Source organism: Perissodus microlepis, chromosome 15 (genome assembly GCF_051167445.1).
Source record: "Perissodus microlepis isolate ML-2025 ecotype Zambia chromosome 15, ASM5116744v1, whole genome shotgun sequence".
NCBI lineage: Eukaryota > Metazoa > Chordata > Actinopteri > Cichliformes > Cichlidae > Perissodus > Perissodus microlepis.
This window is the reverse complement of record NC_140475.1, coordinates 13,974,246-14,000,090: the sequence shown is the minus strand read 5'-3', so window position 1 is coordinate 14,000,090 and position 25,845 is coordinate 13,974,246. Positions and strand designations below refer to the sequence as shown.

Here is a 25,845-nt window from a genome sequence, read left to right as displayed (position 1 = left end):
TTCAGCAGGATGCTGAGAAAACAGGAGGTCTAAAATTCTGAAACTCAGAAATCTTCAATATACTATCACAGTGCCTTCACCAGCTGGTTAATGTACTTAATGCAAGATATTGAACAAATGGATACATTTACACATTATATAGTTTATATTTTGTGTGACATTAAGAATAGTCAAAGTCAAAATTTCGAGAAAAAAAGTCAAAAAGTGGAGATTAAATTTGTCGTTTTTGAGACTAACTATTACTGATTGATTTTTGCTTTTGGGCCATGCATTGTGCTTTACGTGGGGTGGCTGCTAAAGTGGGGTATCCTCCTCTGCAGCCACACCCCAGCAGTGTTTGGGGGACAAACGGACCAACGGCACATCTAGCTTTCCCCTAATATGTACAGACTCAGTTGCTTCTGAAGTCATTTCTCTTTTCTGTTGTTCAGGATTTATTCGCTCTGAGTCCAATTTCAACAGCTTTACAGTTTCACATTACCTGGCAAAACAATGCAGACGCAGCACCCATGCATAACTGCAAACATGACTCACTACGGTGAGGATTGAGTGGAGTACAAATTTATAAAATATACATAAATCGCAGAAAACCGACACACTAATTCCAAAGTAGCTATCCAAACTATCTGCAGGATGTTGTGCTGAGTTCTTTAAAGCAGGACTGCTTCATAGCACCTACTAGAGTAACAACATTTCTCCATCAAAGTGATGAAGTAACTCAATTGACTATGTGCACGTTAGCATATGCTACTTCCGGTGCGGAAACTCCTGTGGGGAGCTTTGTTTCCGGTGTCCTATTCGCGCCTGGTTTACGGTCCAAAACAAGTTAAGCAAATGAATGAATCAAGCGACGATTTACATTTCTACAGATGTCTTGGGCATTTACCCAATATATCTGTAAATGATGTTCATCGACTTGTCGATATTTTTCCCCGCGCCTCAGAGCAAAAGAGAAAAGGGATTCAAATGTTATATTTCTCAGCTGTCCCTCGTTTATCGCGGGTGTTATGTTCTAAAAATAGCGATAGGTGAAATCAAGTAGCCAATTTTATTTTTTGACGGTGCAAAACGTTTTGTGGACATACAGTACTGCAGTCACACTGCTAGCAATCGATGCAGCGATTCTGTACTGTACAGGAGAGACGTCACGGAGGAGATCGTCTGCAGCAATCAGGACGCAGGACACAATGTGACGTAAAAAAAAGCATGCAAACTTGCACTAAAAAATCCGCAAAACAGCGAGGTGAAAGGTGAACCGCGTTATTAGCGAGGGACCGCTGTAATTTTGAAGGTAAGTCACAACATACCCTTCGTAAATACTAATGTATAGAAACCGTTACCAGCAATCATTCATTTTTTGTGTGGCTTTTTTCACGGTTTGTTAACATGCTGTGTAGGTGTGTACTTGACTAGCTGATATCGACATAACGGGGGAAACATCTGGTTTGACTATTCTTCACCTGTAGTTTGAATGCTGAACATTTGCCTGTTTAAATCATAAGACCAGTCATTATACAGAGATGTGCTTCTGAATGTGGACGATGTGTCTTCTGCATGCAGTAATGCAGTTCAGTTGTTTACATCACTCAACACAAGCAGATCGATCTAAACGCTTTAAACGTCAAAATTGATCATTAGATTTTTTATGACACAACAGTGGTGAGTGTTCCCACCTTCTGCTCTTTGTAACTTAACGCAATCTTTCCGTTTTCGAGTTTTGGACATGATTTTGGAGTATATCTTCGCAGTAGCGATTGACCGCAAAGTAAAGCTACCGGAAATGCACAACCCCACATCCGGTCTCAAACCAGGAAGTTAGCATTGTCTCGTGCACATAGTCAATTTGTCAGGAGTCATTTTCAAAGGTTATCCACAAACACTTTCCAATGTTTACTTTGTGATAAATGTATGTTATGAAAAAATGTTAACTTATGTAACTGTAACTAAATATTTTATTGATAAGCCAAAACCAAAACAGTGATTAGTCGTTTCCATGAAAATACCCCGAGGGGGTCGGAGCAGCAGCAGGGCTGAAACAATAACTTGATTGACAGAAAATTAATCGCTCGGATCTCTCAGCTGAACTTTATTACACCAGATCGACTATCAGTGATGACAAAATGTTATGTGGATGTGAACATTGGAGGGTTTTTTTTAATGAAATGAAAGCATGCTATTCAGACATATTGTTTGTGCCTTAGGTAATATAAATATTTAACAATGACAGGGTGACACTGGATAAAGTCATCGGGAGTATTTTTTCACAAAAAAGGGAGGTCTATGTCAGATTTAATTTCATTAACCACTGAATATGTAAAGGAATATATGACAATATTACGAGTCTGCACAGATGACAACCATGGAAACCAGTTATTACTGAATTTAGAGTACATTTTAAAAAACTGGGCCCCTCTGATAGACCTGTCCAGGTATGCTGAGACAACATGAACAGAGACGTACTGTACATGCAAGATGAGTTAAAAACTGACTGCAATGACTTTCAAGTGAAACAACAGCTTTCTATTTGCGTATAAAACCTCAGGCGCTCACTGACACTGACCGGACAATGTCACATTAACGGCTCAGCTGTACTGCATGAGAATGACACGGCACCCTGTGTTAGCAGATGTGACTTCAGTTTTTGGGCGTTTTGGAGGTCCTTATTGATTGTCAAATTAATAGCAATGCATAGCTGCTAACAGGGATATCATATTATTGCACCATACTCATACTTGTGGTTTCTCTCACTTCTTTAATTAGTGCCTCCTCCTCTCCTCTGGCCATCTGCCTCCTGCCTGTGACCGGTGGTGAGAGGACTCTTCAAACAATTAGTCCATCTGTATTCACAAGCTGTTTTGGTTATTTAAGATGACCACACTTTTGTGTGCGATTGAAAACATCAAGTCACATTGTCACATGCGATTTTAATCAAAGGTAGCGCCAAATATAAATTAAAAACAATATTATCAAGACTTTTAGATCTGAGATCATAAATGCAGCTGTAGTTGAGCCATAAAAAATGATTTATGATGTAGCTGTGCCAAATGTCACAATGAACTGACACCACTGTAGCATGAAGCTCCAGATATTCTGTTAAAATATCTGTTGAAATGACTCCTCCAGTCAGGAGGCAGTTGCAAGCCCAATTCCCCACAAAAACTAAAACAAAAACTATTTCATGTATGTCACGTTTGCAAATCCTATTGTTTTTACTAACTACCTGGTTATTGTTTGCATTTACAGTTGGGACATTACATGAGATCGTTTTATTTTAGGGCTTTTTTCTGAGTACTGTTTACTCTTCTTCAGGATTTGGTGCTTTTGCAGAACTCTCACTTTCAGTTTTGGTACACGTGCACTATTTTGACATCTAAGAGGGGGTTCTGCTTTCCATTTTTAGCAACCTCTAACTGGTTACATACCATGCCGTAGGTGTTGGTTGATTGCTACAAAGCACTTGTATTTAATTCTGACTGACTTTGTGCTTGCCAGATGACGATGAAAACTTTAAAAGTTAGATGAAGATGATGACCCTGCAAATGCACTTTCTTCCAACATGTCTCAGTTTTTCCACCTTCAGTCTACTGCAGAAATGCTGTGGCATGGCTCCTTGGGTTAACCACCTTACTTTGCTCTGCTACACCAGGCTGAGGAATTACTTTGTCAGTTAACTACTATAAATCTAGCCATGTTAAATGAACAGTTCTTAACATCTTATTATATATTGTTTCCAATATGCAAAATGCTGAGAATATTACAAAACTTACGCCTTCCTTCTTTCTAATTTCAACAATTTGCAAGCATTTAAACAGGGCCGAGTTGTACCCATTTTTTTGACCTGAGTGGTTTTTGTCATTCTGGTCAAAGCACAAAAGCAATGAGGAAATACGACAGATACTATCAAACTCCTCATAAATAAGCTATGAATGTAACCATCTATCAAGTCACTGAACTGCGAGCCACGAGCAATAGTCTGGTTACATTCTGGACATGCTGCAAATCGATTACAGGAGTCACACAGAGAAACAGCCATATAGTCTTACACCCATACATAAAACCAATTTACGATCACCAATTAACCTACCCACCATGACTGAATTATGACAGAACACTGGAAACCCCGTAAGTACAGGGAAAACATGTAAACATGAAACAGAAAAGCCCAAACCAACATACTGAAACACCATACCACCGGGGCAAGAAGACCGGCCGAATTCAGTCATAAGGAACTGCACTCCCCAAATTTTCCAACCACAAGCTAACAGTTAGCATTACATGCATTTCTTTTTATCAGTTTGTTCTTCCCCCTCACTCTAAACTGCTGTGTTTCGTTTTCTGTATAGTCCACACCCATTTTAACGGGGGAAATGGGTGTGGACGTTCAGTGATGCAATAATAGAAACGTGAAATATTAATAGAGTGCAAATTAACTGCAGGGTTTATTTTAGGTAGGTATGTAACTAAGGTGTAACGGCTAAGTTACGGCAAAGTACAAAGGAAAAAAGTTTTATCAGTATAAGACACAATAACAAGAATTTTTCCTGGTGTGGTGTTGGAAGTTCATAATTTTGATCATGCGTTTCCTTCCAGAGAGAAAATATTCTTGACCAAAACTAGTGAACCTCTATCTCTTCCTCTAGCTATCCAAGCCTCTTCTGTGTTTTATGAGCACCTTAGAAGTATCTTTGAATACTCAGTCTCATGCTGTGTGTGTATTATGCTAAGGGCTAACAAAGCCTTGCCTTTACTACCACCCATACATCCATCCCACACTCTATGCTTCAACCACAGTACGCTTTCCTTAAGAGTAAACAACTGGCAGCTATTTAAAGCTCACAAACGACACACTCGCATCATGGAAAGTCAGAGCAGGCACCTCGGATGTGCCCCAGCCAGCATTCCAGACCTTGTGGTTCCTTTTAGTTGCTGCTTCACAAGAAGTGAAACATTCCTGCAGTAGGTGGGTACAGATCCAGGACACATGGAGACGAGCTGCAACATATTAACAGTCTGATTCATCTACAGAGAGCACTGAAACCTGTGAACTCCCAAAACACATCACAATGGGCTTTAATGACTCGTGTTATATTTAATCACGCACACAAACTCCAGTAAGATGAGACACCACCTGTAACAATTAGCAGAATCTGTAAATGGTTGCAAGAATTACCTGATCAATAGTTTTTGTCACATTCAAGCAAAAACAGCAAAAATTATAAGTGTCCATTCTTCCTCCCTCTCCACCTCTTTTTGCAGCGAGGTGCTCTCAAACATTCCCAGAGAAATGCTCTCCTGGATTTGCCCTGGAGTCTCATACCTCTCACCTGAGCAGAGACCAGGTACCCAACCTACCCTACCTGTAGACTGAGCGCATCAAAGGAAGTTCATTTCGAATTATAACGTGAATATGCTAAATAACAAAGCAAATAAATAATTATCAAGGACCAAACTATTGCTAAAAGACTTAAAACACAATGGCACTTTCATTTTTTCTAATATGTGCTGGTCAATAATATACAAGCGGAGAGAAATCAGTGAACTCTATATAAACAATATCAGAAAAATGTTCATCAAGAAAGGTTACCATCATTTTTTGTGAACTGCTAAAGCTGCAAATGTTGTGTTGTAGCAATGCTCCACACATAACGTTCACAAAGGTTTATGTTATCTTGTCTGGTTTTAATTTATTGACCTAAACACACAATTTCTTGTTTCTTTGAAATCCCTATAACCTGGTCGTGGTATGGTAATTTAGAAACTGCTTATTTACATCATCATCATCATTATGAAAGTTGTCTGAAGTGTTCTTTGGAGGGGACACATACCTAAAAATAATCAAAGGCCTTTAATATTACAACTACACTAATGAAAACAGTGGTTGGAGACTGCTCCTTTTCCTCTAGTGTTGCCAACTCTTGAACCACTTTAGACGTTGTTGCTTTGGAAATGATTTCTTTGAAGACGTCTTGCTTTAAAAAAGGTCTGCAGGCCAGTTTCCATCTGTAATGGGACTTTTTTGTGTCAAAATGGCAGTAACACAGAGTCAGTGTGCTATCAGTCTTCCACTGAATGGAGCCAAGTTAGCAATTGGATTCAATTGAAGCCTGAAAGCATCTGCAGTCAGTCTAAGTCGGACAATGAAGGGAGACAGGTCGCCTCCTATCAGGTAACCTATGAAATCACATCAAAGCAGCAGGTCTCCACAACTACTTGCAATCAGTAAAATAAATAAAAAGAATAATTCAATGCACCTTCTTTTCAACAAACAAAAACCCACCTGCAGAACAAACTTCTGATCAATATATCTCTTTGCAATGCTGGGTTGGAAGTCTGGATTCTCCAAGAAGCGCAGAAGAAACTCATAGACCAGCTGGAATATCAAGAAAAATTCCAATTTAAATAGGAATATGCATTCTGCAGAGGTTGTGACACAAAAGTATTAAATCAAAGAGGTTCAAAACAGAGAGTGAAACACAAGATCCTTACTTGTATGTGAGGCCATGCAGCTTCCAGAGTGGGCTCATCCTCTTCTGGGTCAAAATCCGGATTTTCACTTGGTGGGAGAACCCGGAAAATATTGGTGCAGATCTGCATGGGAAAGGGAGAGATTCATTAACTTAAAACCAAACCAAATGAAAAGTCGAGGGTTTAACTTTTGGAGTACATGGAATACAATGCAGCAGAAGAACACAACATTATTCACGCATGTTCTTTACTTCTAAGCTTCTCACAGTGCGACCTGGATTTTCTGGCTTCTCTCAGCTTTTTATGTCTACAGGTTTTTTTTCTCGTCTCCATTTTCCCACAAAGTTTTGTTGTGTTTAACCAACGATGCATTTAGTTCCCTGATACTAGCTACCTTATTCAAAATCTGTTACTATAATTGGCTTTCACTAATGCTAATTCTCACACCCCGCCTTGTTTTCTTTTATTTATTTATTTTTTTCAATCGAACATTGTAAAGTAGTGTAAATGATCATCATGTCCTCATAGTGTGACAAAGCTCTTATTGAGTTTAGGTACAGATATTTTGTATAAATATCAAACAACTGATGCTACCTGGTGGACCAAAATAAACTCTATAGTCCACTGCTGTATGGCCTGATTGGAGAGATAAGATCTTAGTGATAAGATCAGGCCAGCTAAAACAGCAGTAGAGAAAGGCATTCAGTTAGGTTTGTGTATTTTGTTGATTGTTTAACATGATTATTTTTTTAACTGAAATATCATAGAATTATTAAACGCAATCCTTAATCTTTCAAGTGAAGGTGCTGGCCAACACAGGGAACGTCAATGTTTTTGACCACGAAGCCTGTCTCGCTGGTCTGCCCCCTATGCAGGTGCAGGCAAGAGATGAAATGAGAGCTCAGGCTCAGAATAACAGTTAAATATTCCTTCACGGATTCAGAGCTGGAAACCTTGTGAGTTTTATTTCCTCTACATCAATGCTGTGTGTTAAATCTACACTGCAGGAAACCCTAATTTTGCCTCTTTTGCAAAATTTGCCACTTGCACAGACTACCTTGTGAGCTCTACACAGAATGATGCAGAAGTATAAATTAAGCTTTAGTCATCTTGTCTGCACTGAATAGTGTTTGATTGGAGCTTTTTTTTTTTTTTTTTTTTTTTTGGGGGGGGGGGGGGGGGGGGGTGCTTTGCTGTAAAGGATAAGGTTATGCTTGGTTATAACACAAGAGCAAGAAAAAGCTTTGTAGTAAAAATGAATAAAAAGGCAACCGTTTTATCCTCATTTCTTTATTCTCCATACTTGTACTTCTGCTGCCAATACAGGACAGCACCTGCAAAAAGCCGCTGCCAATTCTGCGTGAGTTGCAACCCCTTATTAAAATTCTATAGCAGAGACAATCACCGGTAGACAGGTCACCGTCACCTTGTTATTTTTAGCAAGAGTAAATTTGAGAGTGACACACAGGGCAGCAGGGTGCTGGAAAAGCCACCATTATGTGATTGGATGCGCACTGTCACGCTGAAGTGATAAAGACAACATCAAATTAACTATTGGCAGCTGGAAAATCCAACTGACACTAATGGGAAAGGAAGGCAGCAAAGAAATTTAAAACCAGACAGTAGCCCAAATTCTGACAAGCTCAGTAATCCACTGAAAACTTTCTATCCAAATGCAGTTATTACATTTACACAGCAAGTTGGAACATTACTGATATCTTACTAGAACATATAATTAAGGTTAGTTACACAATGCTATCAAATAACCAGATTCTACATGGATTTGAAACTACAATCTATAAGCCTCGGTCGGTTTCTGGGACTGTCATAGTCCCAGAAGAACTATAGTAAAGTTACACCACTTTGATTGGTTGTGATTCCTAAACACAAAACTGCAATTATGCTTACACAAGTTTTCCATTTTATACCTCAAGAGGAATGAAGAGTTGTAATTATGTAGTAATTATTGATCTACAGATTGCAAAAATCTGGACTGATACTGATGTTTAAAAAGAATTAAAGTTCTAATGCTAATTTTTTACAGTGCCTTCTTCCTCAATAACAACTATATCTGACCTTTTTTTTTTTTTTTTTAAGTCTTTTTGGCTTTTATAATTTTGCCACCACAAAATTAATGTGACCTTACACATAGGCATCGACCCCTGACCGATATCAGACCCATCCAAAGCAGCAGTTCTGCACAAGTGTCTTAAACTAAGATGTGCAAGATGATCCCACCCTGCTTCAATAATGTTGAGGTCCGGGCTCTGGGGAGGCCAAACATTGACTCATAAGGCTCCACTGTGTTTTTCTATCCAGGTATGCTTTTACTGCATTGGGATCACTGTAATGACGAGAAATGAAGCCACTGCCAACCAGATGCTTCCCAGATGGTACTGCATGTTGTATCACAGTGACCTCCTCAGTACATTATTGATTATGATTTATTTGGACTCAAGTTTCGACTAACCACTACATAAGACCAGTTTCTCATGATTTTCAGGCCAGTTCTTGTGCAAATTGAGATACGTCAGCCTTTTGCTCTTCATCTGTGGTAAATAATTTTTGGGCCTGCCACTTCTTTTGTCCTGTACTTGTCCATTCCCCCAAAACTTTTAAAAGGAAAACCTGCACACCATGCCTATATCTGTCAAGTTTTCTGCCTGATAAACTGCATCATCTTTGGCATTTATCATTGATTCCACCAAATAAATGGCCTGTAATAAAAACAAAATTTGTTTTTGTGATAAGCTGCTAGTAACAAAGTGCCTAAATATATCATTTAAAAATTGGTTCTTTGCCAAGTTGTCTGTTGTGTGCAGACACAAAACTTTTTCCTTGAGTTAAGTGCCCTTTTTTATGCTTGAATGATTTATAGTTAAGTGCTTTAAATGAAAATGGTCAGGTACAAGGACTGAAAATGAGTGAATGTCCAAAATAAAAAACTAAAAAGAAGGAAAGCCCAGGGTCCTTGGAAGACAAATACAAAGAAGAGAGGGTTTTTTTAAAGCACATAGGAAAAAAGTGTTGATTATGTGTAGCAGCGACGTACATTTTCTGTGGTTATATGCCGTTTTGATTCTTGTGAATGCAGATTTTTCTTGTGATCCCTTGAGGAAAGTTATAAGGCAGGAACGCTGAGATGGACAAAATTAACAGTTCTCTCAGAGTGAAATGATTGCTGCCAAAATTTCCATCTGTCACTGTCAAAAACCTCACTGGATGTATTTTTTATATATCTGTGTCTTTGTGGAAAAACATTCACTTTTTATTTCGTGCATGTGAAGCTCCCTTCCGTGACTTGCTCGGCTGTCTCAGAGTTGCCTTTGGTTTTAAAGCCCCTTAAAACATTTCTAAATAAAAAACACAATGGACATGACCAGATTATAGTCTAAAGCTTCAAGCACATATGCCCAAGAACATGAACAAATGATGATTGCTCTTGCAACAGTACAATCTCTTTTGATTCGATTAATAGCCAAAATGCATACTTTGTATTGTCCATGAAGCAACAGCCTGAAAGCAATCTAAATTACTCAACTTGGACAAGCAAACAAAACTCTGGACAGCCAGCAAACTCTCCACCCCACTTCTAAGAGATGAAATATTGTTGTTTATTTGTCAGAAATTTTGTAGCCCAAGACAGTGGCTCAAATACCTATCAGATTACATGTGTCCTGTTTGGTGAAGGGGTATAGGAACAACACTTTTTAAAACAGATTTTATCGAACCTACTTTACGATAAAGAAAGGGCTTAAAAAATGCTGAACATCTTTTATGTTGGATTAATGTCGATTTAATCTATGCAGGTTTTTACAGGATTTGTGTCGGCTGAATCTCTGGCCAAGTCTCTCTGACCTTATACAGAGTTGGTGGGAGTGTCCACTGAGCATGGTAACCTTCAATAACAATGCTAAGGTTACTGTGACATCCAGATGATCCAGCTTTGATTTCATTACTATTTTAGTCTAATTTCACTATTAGCTGAAAGGAATGTATGACGTTCAATCTGGTGATGCCACGGCCCATCCCCTTCAAGGATGAATGAGCCCTTCAGCTCGCCACTGTTCCTGTACTGTGCTGGTATTTGCCTGTGTGTCCTTCCTGTTTCATTAAAAGAAGTCTGATAGTGTTGTGCAGCTGCTTCTGTGAAGATGAAAACACCACCTGGCAATTGAAACTCCTTTACATTAAGCATCTTGTGCATTCTTTAGCCAAATGCTGACAAAATATTGGAAGGCTGAAAATGTTATACTTCCTCAGTTGGAGATTCAGGTTGATTGTTCTTAGGAACAGTAAGAAACAAAAGCATTCACTATCTGCCAGACCCAAAGTATCCAGTGTACAGGGAGTGCAGAATTATTAGGCAAATGAGTATTTTGTCCACATCATCCTCTGCATGCATATTGTCTTACTCAAAGCTGTATAGGCTCGAAAGCCTACTACCAATTAAGCATATTAGGTGATGTGCATCGCTGTAATGAGAAGGGGTGTGGTCTAATGATATCAACACCCTATATCAGGTGTGCATAATTATTAGGCAACTTCCTTTCCTTTGCAAGATATCTCACTATTTTTGACTTTTCTGAGCCTGTCAAGTCCTTCTTTTGACCCATTTTGCCAGAGGGATGCAGCAGTCTCAAAATTGCAAAGCTTCTGAAGCGTGATCATCGAACAATCAAGCGTTTCATTCAAAATAGTCAACAGGGTCGCAAGAAGCATGTGGAAAAACCAAGGCGCAAAATAACTGCCCATGAACTGAGAAAAGTCAAGCGTGCAGCTGCCAAGATGCCACTTGCCACCAGTTTGGCCATATTTCAGAGCTGCAACATCACTGGAGTGCCCAAAAGCACAAGGTGTGCAATACTCAGAGACATGGCCAAGGTAAGAAAGGCTGAAAGACGACCACCACTGAACAAGACACACAAGCTGAAACGTCAAGACTGGGCCAAGAAATATCTCAAGACTGATTTTTCTAAGGTTTTATGGACTGATGAAATGAGAGTGAGTCTTGATGGGCCAGATGGATGGGCCCGTGGCTGGATTGGTAAAGGGCAGAGAGCTCCAGTCCGACTCAGACGCCAGCAAGGTGGAGGTGGAGTACTGGTTTGGGCTGGTATCATCAAAGATGAGCTTGTGGGGCCTTTTCGGGTTGAGGATGGAGTCAAGCTCAACTCCCAGTCCTACTGCCAGTTTCTGGAAGACGCCTTCTTCAAGCAGTGGTACAGGAAAAAGTCTGCATCCTTCAAGAAAAACATGATTTTCATGCAGGACAATGCTTCATCACACGCGTCCAAGTACTCCACAGCGTGGCTGGCACGAAAGGGTATAAAAGAAGAAAAACTAATGACATGGCCACCTTGTTCACCTGATCTGAACCCCATTGAGAACCTGTGGTTCATCATCAAATGTGAGATTTACAAGGAGGGAAAACAGTACACCTCTCTGAACAGTGTCTGGGAGGCTGTGGTTGCTGCTGCACGCAACGTTGATGGTGAACAGATCAAAACACTGACAGAATCCATGGATGGCAGGCTTTTGAGTGTCCTTGCAAAGAAAGGTGGCTATATTGGTCGCTGATTTGTTTTTGTTTTGTTTTTGAATGTCAGAAATGTATATTTGTGAATGTGGAGATGTTATATTGGTTTCACTGGTAAAAATAAATAATTGAAATGGGTATATATTTGTTTTTTGTTAAGTTGCCTAATAATTATGCACAGTAATAGTCACCTGCACACACAGATATCCCCCTAAAATAGCTAAAACTAAAAACAAACTAAAAACTACTTCCAAAAACATTCAGCTTTGATATTAATGAGTTTTTTGGGTTCATTGAGAACATGGTTGTTGCTCAATAATAAAATTATTCCTCAAAAATACAACTTGCCTAATAATTCTGCACTCCCTGTATTTTGGTTTCTAAGCTAAACAGAAAAAAAAGATTATGTTTCCCTGTTCACTGACTCATAATATGGCCTGTCAAATTTCAGAAAATAGGGAAAGATGTCCATCACTTGTTCCAAGAGGTAACATGCAAAACCATATTTGGGGTCATTTGCACAGGAACCAGAAATACTCAAATTTAATATACTGGACCTAGCAAGTTTTAGCAAAACCTAGAAAATCTAGGTAATCTGTTTTTAAGCCATCTGGAAAAGAATAACTTTCTGTTCAACAACTAGAAGTTAAAGAACGGATAGCATATCTATATTACGTGAGGACGTGCTTCCGGCTCCTAACTACTCTGGTTTATTAAGGCTGTTGTGTTTTTAACATGTTTTAATGCTCTGTATATTGTTCTATTTAATCTGAACAAGCCCCTAAAAAAAAAAAAAAAGGGGAATGGTCACCGTTGGCCTCTCTCGGTTTTTATTACCACTATTCATTTTAAAGCTCAGTTTTTAAAACCTTACGAGGTAATGACAGCCCAGCCCATGCAGCAGTATGTTAATGGCAAACCTTATATTGTGGATGGACTATCTCAGTTGTTCTCCTGACTGAAGTTTGGTCCGGTTACAGCATCCTGCCATGCGATTGCATTTGTCTCTAACCTTCGGGAACCATCACGTTAACTTTTATCAAGTGGAAAAAAAGTTACCGTTCATCCTCTAGCTTCACTGTGTTTATGTTATGCTAACCATAGCTGTGTAGCTAGGCACCACATAGCACATCATTATATACCAACTAGCCCAACTGCAGCAACCCTAAAAAAGTCACTGCTGTTATTTTTTTTGTCTTCAATTATGTCGGAAGAGAAAGCAGAGCTGTACGTTAGAATTTTTTCAGAAATCTCTCAGTCAGAACATAGTATATCATGTTTGGGTAGAAACTAGTGAACCAACTTCCTGCTAACTTCTAACTCTGTTAAATTTCATAAAAATGCTGTTTTTGTGGATGCCTGGATGTTAAACTTAACATCCAGGCATCCACAAAAACCTGGTAGAGCTGCAATGCTGATCATTTTATTAAAGATGAAAGAATTTAGACAGTTTTTAACTCTCAGTGTTGCTGCAGTGTTTGCTTGACTTTGGGACCTGAAGAGGAGTTTGGACCTGGAAACGGCCAAGGACGTCAGACTTAAAGACTAGATAAGGAAGAGACTCATTCAGGTGGTGACTTATTGTCACGTCTCCAACCTCATTCTTGCAACGAGCCAATTGGCTTCATTGTCTTTGCTGCTCCACTTCTGCACACATAAAGACCACTAAAACACTTCTCCAAAAAATAAATAAATAAATAAAAAATTCAAAGCTGAGCTGTTTACAGCCAATAGCAAATACATAAAACTTAGTGATTCTATAGTGACTCCAAATGATTAAACATGGAGAGGTACCCACGGTTGATCCTCAGTGCAAATACAGCAGCATCCAAAAGTAGCTTTAAATACATACAACACTACATGCATTTCCATCCATTAAAAGACACAGACGCTGTGTTATTTAGTCAAATTCACAAAAGAACACAATAATGGTGGATTAATCTGTAAGAGGAACACTACACAACATATCGCCACCTACTCAGGTTTTTCCAGCAATCCTGAATAATTAGGTACAGGCACATCACATAACCTTATACTTATACCTTCTGCATGATAATTACATGCAACACAGCACATCCAGGTGAGCAATAAACTTTCCCAAGGGGGCACAATTAGGGCCTAACTATAACAGCTACTCTTCTCAGTAGCAGTTTAATACTGACCAGAATTGAGCTCCGCTTGTAGATGTGACCCTCCACAACATCCCTTTTTCTCATGTAGCCTCTTAGGGAAATTCATTTCCACTTATTAAATACATAAAGATTTACAGCTTCAGGTCTGACCAGATCTGAGGATGCATCACTTGTTTTTAGGTAACTTTCCGGATGCCTGTAAAATATATTATCCTATAGTAGGGTTTCTGCCAGTGTAAATTATAAGGTCCCACTGGACTCTCAAACATGACTTTGATATATTTGCATAATTTAGAAAAAACGTTACAACCTTCAAGTCAGCAGATCTATCTTGTTGCTGTACACATGTAATGTATGGGTTTTTTTATTTTTTTATTTAAACATTCAAAAAAGGTAGAAAAAAATTAAGTTAAAAAAAACATTTAAGGGACCCAGAAAATATGATATGGCTTAATACCATTGTGTCTATTCAGCTGAAATCTGTCCACTTATGTCTACTTCAATGAGATTAAATATGACAGATGAAGGATGAAACTTGTGCATCTGACTTCCTCATCGGTCCTCTAGCAGAAACACTGATCTGTAGACTATGCCGAAGTTGATAAGATAGATAAATGACCTCTATTAACTTTTCTTGGTTGGAGACAGATCATTGACTGAGCTGAAATCAGATGACAGCCAAATGCCCACAACATTCAAGAGTAATGAACAAGGAATAATCTGAACCACTGGTAGTAAGGTATTTAACATCTCAGAAGAGCCGTAACTTCATTGGCTATTCTTTGTCCTGATTCACACCGTCTATGTAACATATTTCACCACGCAAGCAGCAGGCATGCTTATTTAATTCCCCAAGTCACCACACAATATTGAAAAATAACTACAGTTGGACAAAACAAGACAAAATACTGTAGGAGGATGGCAAATATGGGAGGCGAGTGAGAAATTTTCACGCAGGGGAAAATGAAGCGTGTGAAAGTGACGTAGGAGGAAAAAAAAAAAAAGAAGAAGCTGTTCTTAAGTGACGGTGCTGCAGCTGAAACCAACGTAGGCTCGCTGATGATGGGAAGCTGGGTCAGTCTTAGGGTGAGCGCAGTAGCAACCAACACCTAGCAACACACAGGATGAGAGAGGGGGAGGAGGATGTGGCAAAAGTGCAAGCACTGAATGCAGTGAATGAAAAATGTAGGAGTTCAAGGGAATAAAAGGGGAGTTATCTCATTTTCAGCTAAACCTGCAGTCTTTCCATATGACAAACTAATCAAAACTGTCTGACAGAGGTGAAGTAACACTAATTATAGAGCTGTCAGAAAAGGCAAAAACCACCTTTCACTCAGATGAGAAATCTTCCTGTTGTACTCCTGTGATCAAAGCAGTCCTCTCTGCAGCAGAATCGCTGCCATCACTTTAAACACTCACCTCTTCATTATCATGTGACGCCAAGCATGGAGTATGCAGGAGAGCTATTATCAAACCAGCTTTCTGATAGTGCCGCTGCTATTTGTCTAACCTCTTTCAGAAGCCTGTCTGTACAGACAGCTGTGAACTAGGCTTACCCTTTAAGCTCAACCCATGTTTCTCTATTATAAGCAGCACTGACAAATGAGATTATAAAGAAATGACAATGCCAGGAGTGTTTAAAGTAACAAACCTGATAACCTGCTGGTGAGGGCAGGTTATCAAGTTGGCAGAGATCCAACCTTGAAAGAAAGCATCCCCCTTTTGTAAGAATTTATCCAATTCAAGGTTACAGTCTCATAGTCCTACACTGGCTTGTTTTTTTATTTATTTATTACATTTTCTGGTCCCTCAACTCTGTCCGGGTCCTAAAGGAGCTGAGCAGAGGTTTGTTCACCTTCTGGGTGGAGCCCAGACTTCCACACTGCAGCCTGACCACCTGTTACTTATCACCCTCATTAATAGCCTGCATTTATGGACCTGTTTGTGCACCCAGTCTCTGCCCGATTGTCTGTCTCCTTAGTCTGGAAATCACGCTTACCTATGTTACTCTTGCAAACTTGTCGATTCCCTGCGCTAACTCCTTTGTCTCCCTGCTTCCTTAGGTGAAGTGTGGACCATTTACCAGAATCAGCTACCCATTTTGGTCGAGCTGGTCCACTTCTCACTTCTGCAAGCACCTTTAGCGGGTTCACCTTCTCAACTCACCTGCCTGCTCCGATGTTCTCTGCTCTTGCGGAAAAACAAAGTAGTGGCCTCTGCCTCAGGATTTCTCCCTCAGCTTTTTAATGCTTCTTTTCCACTAGCACCTACTCGTCTCAAATTAACTCAACTCTACTCGTTTTTTAGGGTTTTTCATTAGATGGTAGTACCTGGTACATTTTTGTTGCCTATTCGGCCAGGGTTCCAAGGGAGCTGAGTCAAGCTGAAAATGTTACGTCAAAAGACTGCATACCACTGATTTGGCCAGGGACTGACCTCATTGGATGAGTCATGGGAGCAACTTCTCTACAAGAATCAAACCCGCCACATTTGAAACTCGGCATAAATAATTACCTATTCCTATTTTCAGTTTCTACTATAGAAGTATCTACTGAACAATTGTATAGGCCATGAGCTAACTACTAGAGGTGGGAATCACCATACATCCCACAATACGATATTATCACAATACTTAATGCACGATACGATATTATTGCAATTTTTTTTTAAATATTTTGCGATATTCAGATTCTGTACATAAAGGTAAACTTTATCAATATTCATTTTATCTAATATCAAAGTCTCACACTCAGTCTCTCATTTCAGTCAGTTTTATTGTTGACAAACTGAACGGTTTGTATTACAGCCTAGTCCAAATTAACTGAATGCAACCATCTGGTACAATTATAGCTATTCTGAACTATGCAATTTATGAAAACTATGCAGCCCATTCAGCAACTGAAGAATTTGAAAGTAAATTAAAACAAAATATAATTTTACATTAAATAAAAAAAGTCTTTAAATTAAAATAAGTAAACTGTCATGTTTATTGCTGCCAAAAAAAAGTTAAACACATTTGGACAGTGAAGGAATGTCAGGATCCTTGCTCAGAAAAAGGATCAACATGCTCTGAAGTCAGAGCATGTTCCAGTCCACAAAAACTTTTTTTGTAACAAAATATCGATTTCTGCTGTCCCTGTATGGATACATTATTAGCAAACAAAATATCACGATACTACACAGTATCGATTTTTCCCCCCACCCCTACTAACTACTGTAATTTTTCACATTTGTCATGTGGGAAAAATTAGCATATTGTTGAAACTCAATTTCTTTTTCTCATAGTAAGATTTGTCAGGGATTAAATGCATACTTTAAATGTGTCATTACACTGATAAAAAGCAGAGTTAGACTGGTCTGGCCCAGTTAAAATCAAAGTGGGCTGTATGCCTCAATGTCCTACATTGTTTTGTTGTATTTGTGTTGCATACAAATGAGGTCACGGGAACTTTGGACAGCCTTGCTATAACGACCCCACTGACAATGTAGTGGTACTCAACTGAAATGAAAAACTACCGAAGCAGAGTAGAGTTAAGTTAAAATGAGTTCAGGTAACCTGAACCCTCTGCACTCACACTGAATACACCTTGCGAAAAATCATGGGAAATAACTCCTCGAGTCTCCCAGAATACTGGCTCTCTCCTCCTTTGTGGTCTGCCCCAGTTCCCCAGTCATCTTAAAGTAATCTCTCAGTTTATATTTAAACCTGTTGATACGCTCTTCTTGACTCGTGCATTTGAGTCTACCATTAACTACTGGTCTACATGGCCCATGACATACAGGGAGGCTGGGCGCAGCTGTCACTGATTGATTGTTGTCTTACTAACCATGTTTCTACAAACTAAAACGCTAAACAAATTGCATCAGCGTTGACAATTACTGCTATGAAACGGTCATCACTACATTTTGATTTGAGTTGTTTTTTTTTGTTTGTTTTTTTAAATTGCTCTCCCCGCTTTTCATTCAAACACTTTTCACACATCATGACTGAAAAAGTGCAAAAGCATATTTTGCACGCATCGGATCAAAGCATATTTTAATGAGCAGGCAAATAAATAATAACTTGTGTATAAATTATAAATTAACCACAACAGCTATTGCTTTTTAATGGCTTAATATGATTTATTATGATGACTCTAGGAGTGAAATTATAACACATTCTTTTGTTTTGTTTTTATTACTTTGAATTAATATGAAGCAATCTTTCATGCCACGCCGAGGCAGATGGCAAAATAACCATCTAAAAAGCTTTTATTTACCACGAAAGTGTGGATATATGCCATGTGTGCATGCATATGCGTTTAGCTAGTCAACTGTGCCCTCCCTAGAGGCATGGAGCAACATGGAGGCAAGACAGGTGGCGCAAAGATGGTGTTAAGCAAGTAGATCACAACTTGCCATTACTGTGAGAGCATTAAAAGTTTAACCACAAAAATCTGAAAGTCAGCGTAATATTTCTCTTTTCATGGTGAGGAAGCTTGACGTTTGTGTGCTGTGCAGTTGTAAACTCTATATGTTTAAAGACACATTGGGGTTTGGCAATGCATTTCATATTTCTATCGACTGAATTATGACGACAAGAAAGAAAGACACCAAAGGAAAAAGAAAATATGAAAAAGAAAAGAAAAGGGTCACCCAGACAGAACCAGGTCACTGCACCCCAGCCACCGCAAACCTATGTCTATATTTTTGTTCTAGATCACCCACAACAGCATAAAGAGGAGTGGCCCACAGACCGGCTGTACTTCTGACACTGCCTCCATCTGACAACAGACACTCTCTGCAGGTAGAGAGGCAGTCCATGGACTGCCAATGGACTTCCCACGTGCTACTACCGCTAAACCATTAACTGGGTAATTGCACTGTTAAAAACACCTTAAGAGTTACAAATTTCACATAAATCAAACCCTAAATCAGTAGCTTTAAAGCATGACATGAACTGCTGCCCACATTAGTAAGTAGACTCCTCGACTCAGCTGTGCCTGTGCTCACTGGTATCCATCATGATGATCTGCAGTGTGGAGTGAATCACTGCAGCAGTGACTGTTGTGTTTCTAAATGCTGCACATGACTCATTACTGTACTGTGGGAGGAAATCGGGCTGCTCAGGCCACCGGCTGCAACCACAAGTCTATACCATGATAAAACCTAGTATGTCCAGCTCGCTATTCTTACCTTTGAATCATATGATATTTTGAGTATTACTCTCTGATCTTTGCATGCTCCAAGTGCTGGCTCACAGGGGGTCGTGTGATTGTTCTAGTTTCTTCTAATATAGTAAGGTCTTTACAATAAAATATTAAGCACCTTGAGCCGACTGTTGGTATGTAGTGGGGCAATAAATAAAACTGAATCTCTGAGAGAAGTCACACCAGACAAGGAACAGAAGCACATATCTTATCTTAAACCCAGAGTGAAAACTAGCACATTCCAAAGAAAGTTTTGATCTTCCATGACTATCAAAAAATACCTTCAGCAAGTTGGATTTAGTCTAGTGAAACTGCGCAAACTTTTGTTTTAAAATCAACTGCCCCAAAATAACAGCAACATGCTGAGACTTATGTTAGGTAGGTGATAAAGGAGCTTTGCCTTATCTAGTATATGCACACCAATCGTGACTATGTGCATAGTTTCCTCCCTGAGGACCATCTAGAGCCCGGGGAGGGAACCAAAAAAAAACAACAACAAAAAAAACTATACCATACTTACACATTTAGCAATTCATGCTGCAATTTAAATGATGCAACAAAGTTCCTGACTGCGGAAATGCAAATGTGCAAAATTAAACCCTAAAATGAGAAACATTTCTACCCTTGAAGTAAATAAAATCTGAATTCTTAAAAAACAAAGAAATGTATGGGCTGTATTCAAACATTAAGTGTTCTACAGCTACCTTTTCTGTAGTTCATCACAGAAGAGGTTTGTTTATACACAGCGAGAAGTGCCAGAAGGGTTGAATGTTTGCTTTGAGGAAATCAGGGGCTGGGCTGAGACAACCCACAGGCCAGTTTTAGTCCTCGAGCCGTATTTTTCCCATATGTGTTCTACTTTAACAAACACTGCTCAACTTGTATTCAGAGGAAGGTGAAAGAGCCTGAGAGCAGGGAAGAGGAAAGGGCAGAGAGAAAGAAAACTTTAAATAAATCAAATAATATTGTGCTCTTTCTGTGTTTACAATATGGCCTTTGTGCTTAAAATGGAAAAGGGCTTTGCATGAGGACAGGAGCATGCACCTCGTGCGTTGCTGGCACGCCTGTCTAGACACAAGATCAGCCTTCATTTTTAATCCTGCTCAAGTGTACAGGATGTTACACTGGGACACAGAGATGAGCCATCTATTCTATTAAATAATTAGCAGGTGGGGATTAATTGCGGCTGTTGTTTAGGGAATTGCATGAGGTTGTTTGAAATGCATATGTGCAACCTCACCATGTTCGTGATCTCCGGGTATGCTGGCTCCACCAGAACGCCCCTGTTGGTCGAAACGTAATCCACAAGCTCGTTAAGTGTGGCCCTCTTGATCTCCTTGCTTTTCAGGTCAGTGACTGAGTCCAGGAAGTCAAAGAGCATGCAGCACTGTTGGAGTTTCTGGGTGAACAGTTCTTGCTGCTCTGTGGACGGGGCATCTGAAATCACACAAAAGGAGGAAATACATTGATTCACTGCTGATATAGTCTACAAAGCTTTATTTTATTCCCCCCATTGAAACAAGTTGGGATAATGATGTAAATGGTGTGAGTTGTTTGTGTGACAGGACATCTGCCTAGGCTGATTTTTGTTCTCGGCATCCATGGGCAATTCAAAACAATACAGTATGAGTAGTACACAGCTTCTCTGCTGATCAGACGGACAATACAACAAATGTATTTGCCATACAGAGGCAACCTAGTCATCGTTATCAGATATCCCTAACTCAGCTCTGACTGTGTGAACAAAAGCTCCACCCACATGAGGCAGTGGATGAGCTGACAAAGGCCATGTATCAGATAAATAAAGATTATTTTGAAATTGAAGTCATGCAAAGCTTCTCTAGTAGAGTCCATGTGAGCAGTACCAGAGTAAAACAGATCTACATCCTCCATGTGTATAAATATTCAGTATATATGTTGCACTGATTTATTGATCACCAGAAAACTTTTGTCAATCGATAAATTTTAAGCCATATTTTTATGCAAATACTACAACCTATGCTGACACCAGTAATCCCGAAATGAAGAGAGTTCTTATTATGTGATTCATACAGTGGCCATGAGAAAGAAAGAAGGAAGGAAGGAAGGAAAGAAGGAAGTCAGTCAGTCAGTCAGACAGAAAGAAGAAGAAGAAAAAAAAAGAACACCCCCCCCCCCAAAAAAAAAAAAATAAAAAAATCTCAAAGGAAGAAAGAAAATAATTTGGGCTGTGCAATATGACCAAAATCTCATATCCCAATATAAGACATCTATTGTCCCGATAACGATATAAATCACAAAGATTTAACATTTTCTGTAAATTCTGTGAATCTCGGGCAGCTCGACTTGCGTGAAGTGTTTCCAGCTGGGCGTCGTGTACCTGGAGTTGAGTGTTTTAACCGATGCATGAAACGATACAGTTTTCTTTGTGAGTATTTATTACACAGCGTGCTGCGGGGAAAAGTCTCAACAGGATCTTGAGCTTTATTCTCAGGGCTCGCAAAATCGCTAGCCCGACGTCCCGGGGCTAGCGATTTTTCCAGTCGGGCTACCAAAATCTATCTCTGCCCTGCCCGTCGGGCTATCGTAGGAAGGGAAAATATATGTCAATGCTTTTGCATTCTTTCGGAAATTTCGTTTGAATTTGCTTGTTTTTTTTGCTTTCACTTTGCAATCGCGCGAACTGTGTATAGAGAGCGACAGTACTGATTGGTGAGTGACGATAATTTGCGCACCAATTCCTCTGACATCGTCTTATCAATCGTTAGCTTACTATGCAAACATGACAAGTGAAATCTCCCGCAGCAAGCTTAAACATGTGAGAGGTTGATCGCGCAGAGAATCGCTGAGCGTTAAGTGAGTGCCTGTGTAAAAGCAGCAGGATATATATTTTAGTTCTGCTGAGCCAAATAAGACAGGTCAGGGTGAAGAAGTGACAGCCAAAGAAAAGGTTACCACAAAACGGAAAAGTTATGACAAATCAGACTATAAGGCAAAAAATAAAGTGCAGCTTTATGGTTTCATGGACAAAAGAATTTCTGTGGCTGCAATATGACAAGCTAAATAATAAACAGGGCTGCACATAAGTGGTCCGCAGGTGCATTAGCTGTCAAAATAAAAAAAGGCGCACAAGATAAGAAGTTGCAACGCGTGTTTGCGTACATAAGATTTTCTGGAGGAGGACAGACATTTGTTTAGAACTCTTAAAGATGTCGAAGAAGCAAACTCCTTTAAGCAATTACTGTGGTGTTCCTCCACCTCCAAAGAAATGTCAGAAGGAGTCCGAACCACAAAAGAAGCGCGTATTCTCGGAAAAGTAGTTGCAGGAGGTGAGCTGGCTTCAAACAAATGATGAACGCACAGAGATGTGGTGCGGAACGTGCCGTGAAAATCCCACTCTAGCGGACAAAAACAGTGCATTTTATATGGACGCAAACACGCGTTGCAACTTCTTATCTGGTGCGCGTCTTTTATTTTGACAGCAAATGCGCACATGCGGACCACTTATGTGCACCCGTGTAAATAACATAATGTTCTGCCGGGTGTGTTGTTGGTTTTCCCTCGATTTCTGAGTCGACAAGCGCCTTTGTTACTGGGACCAGTAATTTTAAGAAAGACCCCCATTAGAACCCATGAGAAATGCAAGAAATGCATTATTGCTCAGTCTGCAATATCTTTCCCAGAACAAACACCAATTGCAAATAACATACTAAAAATAAACCTGAAAAATCTGTTTAGAACAGCGTACTATGTTGCAAAGAGTGAACTACCACTGGCAAAATTTAGCAGTCTTTGCAAACTTCAAAAAGCAAATGGCCTAGATCTTGGTTCCACTTGCCTCTTACCCGTGACTTCAGTGGAAATTTCAAATTCAGGATCTGACACAGGCTGATTCATGTTCTACACAGTTTTTACAAGTTCATAGAAATTTCTGTTGAATTAGAACCAAGTACTTGAGTTGATGATTGTAATTTTTATACAATGTTGTAATTTGTGTTTCAACAATTTTTTGATTAATGTTTTGTTTCCGTTACAATATTATACTTTAATGTATAATATTGTAAAGGAAACAAAACAGGAAACAAAACATCAATCAAAAAATTGCTCTCTTTTTTATTCGGGCTACTTAAATTTATTTTGGGCTACCAAAAACTGAAGAGTCCCTGCCCGAAGGGCTACCAGGGATTTTGAAATTTTGCGAGCCCTGATTCTGAAAGGTTTATGTGGAAAATAAACAAGCGGTCCGTAACGTGGTTATATTAAATATAAGAGAAAGAGAGAACTTTAAGAAATTAATATAGCCACTACAGTGACCATTAAAACGGTGAAAAAAATATTGCCGTAAACAGTTTATTTTGTGACACCACGAAACAAACGATAGCAGCGTAAAATGAAACGATAGACGTTTTTATATCATCATCCAATATATATCGTTATATTGAACAGCCCTGATAATAATCATAAAACAAAAAAGTATTTATAGGGAGCTAATAATGTGACTGAACAGCTGCATGACAAGCTAATAATAAACAGCTAATAGGAAACATATCTACAGTATGATATGAATCATGTGATTAAAACACATATTGCCTGCATGTTTGTCTCCCTCAACACTGATGAACCCTCTGCTTCTTTTATGCACATCTCAGTGCAATCCTTCGCATGGTTTACTTTCTGTCACTTTGGCAGCTAATCAGTCACAGAAAGACTTTTTGTTTTGTTTTGTGAGATTGTTTTGCTGCACTTCTAATGTGTTTCATTCAATTTCTATTGTGTTTTGTGTGCTCTTATAGAGCTTTTCCATTTGCTGTTATGTTGCTAAGTTGCAGTGCATTTGCCCTCAGGGCCACTGTAATATCTTATCATCTTATCATATTTGATAGACAGAACAGTTGAAATAATAAATTACCAAATCATTAAAACTATAAAATTGCAGCCTTAAAACACACAAACACATTTGTGGTCTCTCAGTCTGTTGCTACAGAATCTTTTAAACAGAATGAGCAGTTAGGGTGAGAGACTGTGTTATTGAGTGATATTACATAACTGAACAGGCAATACCCCCATGAAATGGTGAGACATGTGGAGATCTCACAGTGAGGCAGAGCCAAAAAATTCACAATGACTTTGACACGTAGTGAAAATTTTCCAGCAGCGTTGACGAGGTACTTATACAACTGAACTCTGCTGGCCAGACCGCTGGCTGCTGTTCAGAGTGAACTCAATATGGAAGTGTAACTGTACCAATGCTTACTTGTTAACAACGACTTTGCCTTAATGCCAATTTTCCAAAGTATCAGATCTCAAAGGATTCCATACAGAAAGGGCAGACAGAATACCAAACTGGAACAAGAAAGGTAAAAGGGCCACGATGCCCTCTGCAGCCTAGATGTGCTGTGGTTAAAATGACCCATGGATAGCTCACATTTCCTCCCAGTGAATGGTAGACATGTGTGAGCCTGGGTGCCATCACACTGGGCAGTCATGCTAGATTTAAACACACAGTATTATCTAAGGAGTGAGGAGCACAGAGTTAAGCCTCCAAGAAAGAGCAATACAGCTTATGTACAAAATAAATAAAGTACGTTTCTCAGTTTCCCCACTGCAAATATTTTATTTGTCAAGTAATGACGCGTGGGGCTATTCAACTAGACGTTTAAATGCTGCTGCCCTTTCGAGCTGGCACCTAGAATTATTGTACTGATATACAACAGCAGTTACCTGATGCTCCTAAGACTTAGGAAGTAAATGATACAGTACTCTGCAGTACTTTCAAGAACAAAATAAGAGTTTGCATGTCAGCTGAGTCAAAGTAATCTGGCCTGACTTAAATGATGTATGCACCACTTTATACAGAGGTGTCTGGATGTTAACCTGGAAGTAAAGACAGCTGATGACTAGAAGTGATAGCAACTTGTACAGATATGGTGTTCAGTGGTCACTAAGCCTCAAAGTACCAGACATTTTTGCTTTTTTGTTCCTTTTTGTTTGTGTACATCCACCAACAGAAAAAGAAACACTCATAGGGAAGCAACAGACTGATATTGAGGACCACTGCATTCAAGGCCAGCCAGCAAGACAACCTGCAGTGAAAACATGAGATTGGAATAATCAGGGCTAACTGGTTCCCAGCAACTGTCATTTCAGCTTAAAAGGATAGTAAATCATTGTCTTGGAGGGATTAAAAAGAAAGAAAGGACGGAAGGAAGGAAGGAAGAACACTAGCCTCTGGACTAGTGCAGACCTTTAAAGCAACTTAAAAATTATATTCACTGGGGTTGAGGCAGTGGTTATCAAACCGCAGGTGCATATTTATCTTGGATAAACATAGTGTGTGTGAGTGTGTGTGTGTATCATTCAACTTGTTTCTATTGTTAATGATCACAGGGTTTGTGGGCTGTGAAGTTTTGTTTCCCCCAACCAAACTGGAACATCCCAAACAAGTTTAAGAACCAGTGGGTTGAGGTTAGGTGACTGACTTCATTGTTTTTAAACTGCTTTTGGGGGTCAGTGCTTATTATTCTGAAGCAGCACACAATCA

General features: G+C 39.4%; 1 protein-coding gene across 1 annotated transcript in view; it reads right to left on the bottom strand.

Moving 5' to 3' along the window:
• The window catches only part of ppp2r5a (protein phosphatase 2, regulatory subunit B', alpha isoform), a 59,871-nt gene that overhangs the window by 12,592 nt on the left and 21,434 nt on the right, over positions 1-25,845 (bottom strand). The window contains exons 2-4 of the mRNA XM_084954358.1: positions 20,566-20,762; positions 6,487-6,588; positions 6,278-6,370 (exon numbers count right to left, since the gene is read on the bottom strand). Coding sequence (XP_084810484.1) covers positions 6,278-6,370; positions 6,487-6,588; positions 20,566-20,762 — 392 coding nt within the window. The remainder of the gene's footprint in view (positions 1-6,277; positions 6,371-6,486; positions 6,589-20,565; positions 20,763-25,845) is intronic.